This window comes from Sphaeroforma arctica (genome assembly GCF_001186125.1).
Source record: "Sphaeroforma arctica JP610 unplaced genomic scaffold supercont1.880, whole genome shotgun sequence".
In the NCBI taxonomy this organism is placed as follows: Eukaryota; class Ichthyosporea; order Ichthyophonida; genus Sphaeroforma; species Sphaeroforma arctica.
The window spans coordinates 4403-12243 of NW_014039678.1; the positions used below are offsets into that span (position 1 = coordinate 4403).

General features: G+C 41.7%; 2 protein-coding genes across 2 annotated transcripts in view; both read left to right on the plus strand.

Moving 5' to 3' along the window:
• The first annotated feature begins 1536 nt into the window (after window positions 1-1536).
• Window positions 1537-5564, plus strand: SARC_09058 (hypothetical protein). Its single transcript, XM_014296940.1, has 3 exons — window positions 1537-1781; window positions 2655-2955; window positions 3397-5564. The coding sequence occupies exons 1-3, from the start codon at window positions 1551-1553 to the stop codon at window positions 4686-4688; spliced, it is 1824 nt and encodes a 607-aa protein (XP_014152415.1). The 5' UTR covers window positions 1537-1550; the 3' UTR covers window positions 4689-5564.
• A 1828-nt stretch (window positions 5565-7392) lies between these two features.
• SARC_09059 (hypothetical protein) overlaps window positions 7393-7841 on the plus strand; it is a gene marked incomplete at both ends in the record, with an annotated part of 4779 nt that continues 4330 nt past the window's right edge. Inside the window, one exon of the mRNA XM_014296941.1 lies at window positions 7393-7762. Within this exon, the coding sequence (XP_014152416.1) occupies window positions 7393-7762 (370 nt within the window). The remainder of the gene's footprint in view (window positions 7763-7841) is intronic.

The window sequence follows — 7841 nt, forward strand, 5'->3', positions numbered from 1 at the left end:
AGTATATTGCAATATGAACATTGTATCAATTGTAGATGCAATGATCAATATATTAATTGTATATGCTATGGCAATGTTCGTAGAGGCGATAACTATTGTATTAATTATATTTCATTATAATGGTGTATTAACAGTTCAATATATTTCGGTATGATCAGTCCTGTACCAATTACTATAGAACTGTACATTAATTTGAGATATATATCGCATACATATCCGTCTATGGGTATTCACAATCCTTTGTTGACCCCCGATGTTCGTTTGATACGTGCACGAATAATTATATTAGATATTGATATGCAGTAAACACTATAGGCTGCCCTGTCAAAAGTAGTCAACATGCATTGTATCTCAATTATGCCATGCTGATCGTAGGTGGTATTAGTATGTTCCGACACCATTTTTACTTCACTTTGTGAGTACTATATGTTCCGCATCATGTACAGATAAACATAGACAGTCACTACGTCCTTGTTTGCACTTGTGTTTGTATTTGAATATAATATGTATATAAATATGTATATATATATATATATATATATCTGTATGTGTGTATTATATATGTATGTATGTATACATGTGTATTTATTCATGTATTTGTATCCACGTGCATACACATGTATGAGTGTTTATATATATAATAATAGAAATATATGTTTGTATTTTTATATATATGTATACAAATACATATTGGTATGTATGTAGTGGAAGCTATATTCTTGCTTACATAATATATATATATATATGCTTTTTGTGCGTGGGTGTACACGTGGATTGTATTCTACATGTGTGTATGATGTACGTGTATTGATATATCTTTGAATGTCTAAGTACATACCCTTCGTATATATTTATTTATATTTATATTTATATTTATTCATATAAATATATTTATATGTATATATATATAGATATATATATATATATATATATATATTCATATATTATTGTTTTTTATAGAGAGAGTGCGTGTGTATGTTTGTTTTAATGTATGTAGAGTATGGATTTATCTTGTATGTTTCATGCATGAATATTTACCAATATTTGTTAGAATTCTTGCGTAATACTAAATTATACTGTATATACTATAAACCGTCTTTGCGCAACAAGTTATATGTTTATATACACAATTCGCCACCACGATAGGTATCAGCTGGCGTAGTTTTCGTTAAATCTGCATGGCTTTTACTGAGACGGATGATAGAGGGCTTAACTCCATCGTACCTCTGTGTTTCGAATTTCTGTGTATATATACATTTATAGGTTATTTTTGTTATATTTATATGTTAATGTGTGTATATATATATATAGTCTTTTGTGTGTGTACATATTATTTTTGTTTGTATATGAAAATATATATATATATATGGTGGGGGGGGGGGTACTTCTGTATTGGTATGATATATATGTATATGTATTATCTATATACGGAATTGTGTATATATTTGTGTGTGCGTGTACTAATGCATAATCCTTTCTGTACTCTATCTCGTGTTCTCGCCTCTTTTGCAGACCACGTGCTATGGATTTTCTACTGCCTCGGGCGTCCTATGACTATACTGCCGCTGTTCATTCTTGACCTGCGTATATTCATACTCTACTATGGCTGGATATCATTTGAGAAGCGGCGCTGGCAATTCCCCCCGGTTCGTAACCTGTGCTTAGACCAGACCTGGTTGCTCATAACCTTTGCCAAGTTGATAATGCCCTTTGCTGTCGGATATCTCTTTCTGGTGTTTATTGGGGACCCTGTGGACTGGTACTTTCTCGTACCACTTCAGGTGAGCTTGTACGCGTATTACATGTCTTTATATCTGCCCGTCTTATTGAGAAGACCCACGTGTCCGGATGCATGCATGGCTTCCGTATGTTGTTAGATGTAGTTATGCTCGAGACAGCCTATGGCTATGCTTGCGTCTTGTAAGTGTCTGCGTGGAATATGTCTATTGGATAGTGCTTGTTCAAATGAAAGTCTTCTACTTTTGCTATAGAGATTTGCCGGTTGCTTAGATTGGGGTGCATCCTAGACCCCTACGCGTTCTTTGAGAATTGGTAACAATCTGTCGTCTAAACCCCTACGTGTTCTATGAAGATTGGTAATGGTCTGTCTGGTGGGGCCTTTATTTGGGGCTATTTCAAGTTTGAAGTATACGGTTGCGTTTCAAATGTCCGCTGTCATTCACACACTGAATCTTATACAGACGCATACACTGACCTGCAAATCTATAGCTGCTGCCTCTAGCATGCTGGTAGAGATCGAGTTGGTAGATGTAATCCTGTTAGTATGTGTGCTAAACTGCGGGATTCAAACTGAGCATACGCCCGGGCAATCATAGTATCCGCTGATGTATCGGCCCTTTAAAGTACATCGTATAGCTTTTACATCTCCTTGTGCTCGACGAGACTCGGTGCATGCTGAGGCTGTCTATCTAGAAGGCTGTGGCTGGGGTGTCTTGTGCTCCTTGTGTCCTGCAAGTGCTGTGTTTGGCATTGCCCCTTGCAGTCCTAATCTCAGCTCTAGGTGTCGCTCTTCGCCTCCTGTGCATATTGATCAGAGTCAATCTGTAATCGAAGGGAAATATGCTCAGATACCTTCGGATTGCACTCAACCAGCAACTGATCTTAACACGTTTATTACCCTCGTATCTTGTTAGGTTCTGTATCTTCTGATGTTCCTGGTAGTCATCCTCATGCTGATGCGCCTGCGGACGCAACTCAAACAACACCATCTCGAGACAACGCGCATGTCTATGAGCTTCTGGCTAGTTGTGACCTTCGGCATCATCTACTCCAATCTGTCATGGTATCTCTTTGAGAAGATCTTCGGAGATGGTGACTCAGCCAGGATACTGAGCATGGAGTACTTTATAAACATTCTTATATACGATGTGCAAATTGTCATCGTGATGGCCATGTGGTACTGGCACTACACGAAGATCAGGGCCAGTGGCATAGGTATGTGTTAGGCATATTGGTTATTTAGCAAGATGCGAGTTTTTCATATATATATATATATATATCAAGCCTTACAGTTGTTAATAATCCATCTCAATATGTATCATCTCACTATGTATATGCCAATGCATGGTAACGTGTGCATACATTGATAAATCAATTTGGAAATTCACATTGTCTAATGTTTGTACTTAGAACCTTTGCGCAGATACCTGGATACTATGTGACACATGCTAGAACATCTATCCAGATTTTATAATACATGTATAGAGATATAAGTTGTACTCGTGCCCGATTATATATATAAATATATATATATGTGTGTGTGTGTGTGTATTATGTATGTAAATGGTGAATCATGTTTTCAAATTATTTATCTCATCTAAGATTGAGTTTGTGTATGTCAGACTAACCCATTACACTTGTGCTTCTCGTCAGTAGACCTTGAGATCACTTCCGCATCAAGTTCACCCGAACAAACCAGAGAGATTCAGATGGTCGACGTGGATCATATTGATTGTAACAGTGAATGTGACTCCGAGGCAGAAAGCCATACATCACACGCACTTACGCATGTCATCACACGTGGTGACAAGTCAACTCAGAGCGAAACCGGACGTGTGAATTCGGGTGCAAAGTCGGGACAATTCGAGTCCAAATCCGAATTCTCGAGCCCTCGTGTGAATTCCGCGAAGTCTTCTATGAGGCGTGCGAGTGCAATGGGGATACCAGACTCTACCAGAGGTATCCACCTGGCCGCACACCTGGGTCTGCCCGGGACATATGGGACACAGTCGAATCTGGGTGCACATGCGGGAAGGACGGGACTTTATCCTACCTACTCGCCGTTGAATTTAAACCAGACGTTCACAAGTCTCCCTCTTCACATACCCGATTATGCAGACGAAAGCCTGTACACCAACCAGAATCTGAGGTTAAGGCGGAATAGTAAGGACGCAGAAGACTGTAGCCGCCTGGTCGCAGTGAGGCGGGCGTTAGAGAGCGGTGCAATGCTAAGGCGCGACGAGAGTGTTAATTTTTGGAGCTCAAATATGGATTCGGATCCGAAGGGGAAGGAGATTTTGGGGAATCTGGAGCGCCAGAAAATTAGTTCGAACCCGAATTTTCCGGAAGAGTTTAATACATCGGAGGTGCGGTTGAGTTCTGGAAAGGGACAACCTGGTGGCACCCGAACTCAACTGTCCGCCCCGGGATCATTGTGGGCCTACAATGGAGACACATATAGCGTGCAGCTGAGTATAGGCGAGCGTGCGAAGCTGACCAATACCCGGTCAGACCTGAATGTGCGCACATACCTACCCACCCGCAAACGAATGTATGTACCCCGACTCTCACCCGCAACTACGAGTACACCCGTCCGAACTTCGGACCACCTCTGTGCGTTATCACCCAGCTACCGCAAACCAGGACACTCTAAATCAGGACATTCTCGGTCGCATTCGGAAGGGAACTATTCCCCCAGCGACATCAGTCTCAAACTACCCGCAAATGCGGACACCGGTCCAATACCGTCGGCGATTGAAGACCAGCCCTCGCCGCTGACATTTAGGGCACACCCCTTTTCGATGGGTAATGAGAACCAATCAGTGGAGACGACCGACACCGCACGTCCGGTGAGCAGGATATGGAGCAGCGACGACAGGGGCAGGAGGCCTATGGGGGTGGCACCAGATTTAAAGAAGTGGGGTGGTTTGAGGAGAAAGCAGCAGTAGATAAGATATATGCACATAGACACGTGTGTGGTACAGGGAGAGAGCGGGTGTAAGTGTAGGTGAGACTTATATACACGCAGATGCTGTAGCGAGGAGGCGACAGTGGGTGATACACATATATACGTAGATGCCGAAGTGAGGTAAGCAAACAAATGAAAGTGACACGCAAACACACGGGTATGATAGTGAGGCGGCAACAGTAGACGGGGAATATACACACATAGATGCTGAAACGAGGAAGCAAACGCAGGTGGCACACAAACGCACGCGTGTATGAGAAAGTGGGGAGGCAACAGTAGGTGATACATATACACACAGAGATGCTACAGTGAGGAAGAAAATGGAGGTGATACATATACAAACACAGGTGCTGAAATGAGGAAGCAAACGCAAGGGCATACATACAGGTATATGATAAAGTGAGGAGGCAACAGTAAGTGAAACATATACACACACAGATGCTACAGTGAGGATGAAAATGAAGATGATACATATACAAACACAGATGCTGATGTGAGGAAGCAAACGTAGGGGGCACACATACACGTATATGATGGGTGCCTACAAACATAAGTGTTGAAGTAAGGGATGCGCCAGCAGGTGATATATGTAGTACTTCGATGCTAAGGCAAGGCAGCATCAGCAAGACATTAATTAGCATATACACACGTAGGTGCTAGTACAAGTATTAGATCAACCGAGCATGTACACAGGCGATAGCACATTGCAGTGTCATTGCTCGTGGGTGGAGGCCGATGGGTCCGTGAATGCATGGAAAGAGGCTCGTACACGTGGGGTGTTTAATACCACCACGCAGAAATATTTAGGAAGTAACATGAACGAGTAATTTATAAACAAAGATATAGTACGAACCCGAGGATTTGAATATATATATATATTGTACTAATTTGACGGTTTGGATATACATATAGTACTAGTCTATTTGTTCGGATATACATATAGTGCTAAACTTAGGATTTTAATATACATATAGTACTTCCATGAATTTGGATATACGTCTCGGCCTGTGACTGCCTTGATTGTCAACCCTTTCGATCACACTCAGGTATGTGCAGTATTTTAAGGACTTATATCGAGATGTATTTCGGATTACACTCTCGGCGTGTGACTGCTTTGATTGTCGATCCTTTCGATCACACTCAGATGCAGTATTGTAGAACTTCTATTGAGATGTACCACATAAGTGTGTTAGGGTATCTGATGTGTCTTGGGCAATCTTCGCGGTCCTGTAAAAGACGTAGTCACTCTTGAACTATTGATTTTTGCTTACGTTTCTATTTATATTTTGTTTCTTTTAATGATACTCACGAGGGGATGCTGTGCAGCAGTTACTTGGTGAGCACAGCTAAGGACTCACAGCCTCTACATTGCAATATGGTGGTTATATCAAACAGGAGCGCTACAGATGTGGACAAAGCATACACATGCGTACACATACTTCCATGCATATGTGAGTGTTCAAACTCGGCCGCAGCGTTGATGCAGCTGGAACATATATACAAATTCCTGGGGCCTCACTGAGTGTATTCGTATTCCACCCGTTTAGCAAAGCTGGTGTTGGTATCTTGGTGCCATACCTTACTAGTTTGAACTTGCTAGTGTAACGCTTGCGTATTTGTCTAGAATTCTGAGCTACAGGTGCATCAGTGTACAGGCGTGCAACGTGCACCACGCCATAGGCAAACACCTGGTCTCGGCAAGTCGGGGTAACTCTGGTAGATACTTGTATATATTTCTTATATTTATATATATCTATATCAATTTGTATATATTTCTTCACCTTCAAACTCCATCGTGAAATATAATCTTACTATCTCTGCATTCATATCAGGCAGGATTGTCAATACTATTTTGCATTTTGGGCTGTTCCATAATTACCCATCAAAACCTACAAGCTATAACAACGTATCCTTCGCAAACCTACAATATTTGATCATCCTGTGGCTGTCAGCCTTCAGGTCATAGCCCTCACCAGTTATAGGGTAATGAGAAGTTCGAATACCCTTCCCAATGAGGAACACAATGTATGTATCTATAGCATGAACAATTGTAAATACGTAGCCTGTCGTACATATTTATTTTTTCTAAACAATATCATCGTGCACGTATGCTTTGTTTTTTGTTTTTTTTAAAAACAGTATCGTCATCTACACACACACAGTGGGGTGTCTTTTTCCCAATTTTTAAAATATAATGACGTCGTTGTTTTGCCGCAGACTCGCAACCAATCATTTTGGATGGCCGTATAATTTGCCGATGATAAGGATTAGTCATACATATGTAAAACATATCTCGTATATAACGACCGGGCCAAACTAAATGCCAAGTGCCACCAGGCTCTACTCTGGCGTTGCCACTACATGTACACTTAGATATATCGCCACACGGTGGATATGTGAACAGCGTCCACTCGTGCCGTATCCCGTACTAGAGCCACTCTGTCAACACGCCTTGTTATCCCCACCTGATACAACTGCGGTACAAGGCTATCCCAACACTTGACATGGTTAGGTGCGCATGCTGAACACCTCATAAATATTGTTATAATATATAGTGAGTGTGCTGTGTGGCTCATATCACTGGGGAGAAAGTGGTCTACTTACCATAAAGTACGCGATATTAAGCGTATATCGTAGTAGTAGCAAGCATATGAAACTTTTGTGCATGTATAATCTATCTCAACATGTTGCCAGACACGCTGAATATATACATCGAGGAGAACACCTTCCGCTTGGAACCCCTCTTTTCCGACCACCGAAAATCGCCACATTGGGCTGAGATAGACCGTGTTACACATACTATAAAGCCGGTAGAAGCAGCTGTACTGTCTGGCCACAATGTGCGCTGTGTGCATGGAGTCCTAGGTGTGCTTCGTTTGCCCTCAGGCCCTGTATTGTTAGTAGTTACGGCTAAGAGCGCGATTGCCGGACGGGTGAGAGGACATACGCTATGGAGGGTTAATGATGTGGATTACATAAGGTACAATGTCTATGCTACGCCAGAGGAGGTACAACGAGATGCCGAGTATGTCGATATGCTCAAATGGCTGATCAGTACAAAAACCTTTATATTCTCGTATTCGTACGATGTGACATCGAGTTTGCAGGTAGGTGGTTTTCGTTTAATGTATAA

Coding starts and splice junctions, on each gene's coding strand:
- SARC_09058 (XM_014296940.1), top strand. CDS start 1,551: ATGACTATACTGCCGCTGTTCATTCTTGACCTGCGTATATTCATACTC. Junction 1,782..2,654: donor ACTTTCTCGTACCACTTCAG/GTGAGCTTGTAC, acceptor GTATCTTGTTAG/GTTCTGTATCTTCTGATGTT. Junction 2,956..3,396: donor GATCAGGGCCAGTGGCATAG/GTATGTGTTAGG, acceptor TCTCGTCAGTAG/ACCTTGAGATCACTTCCGCA.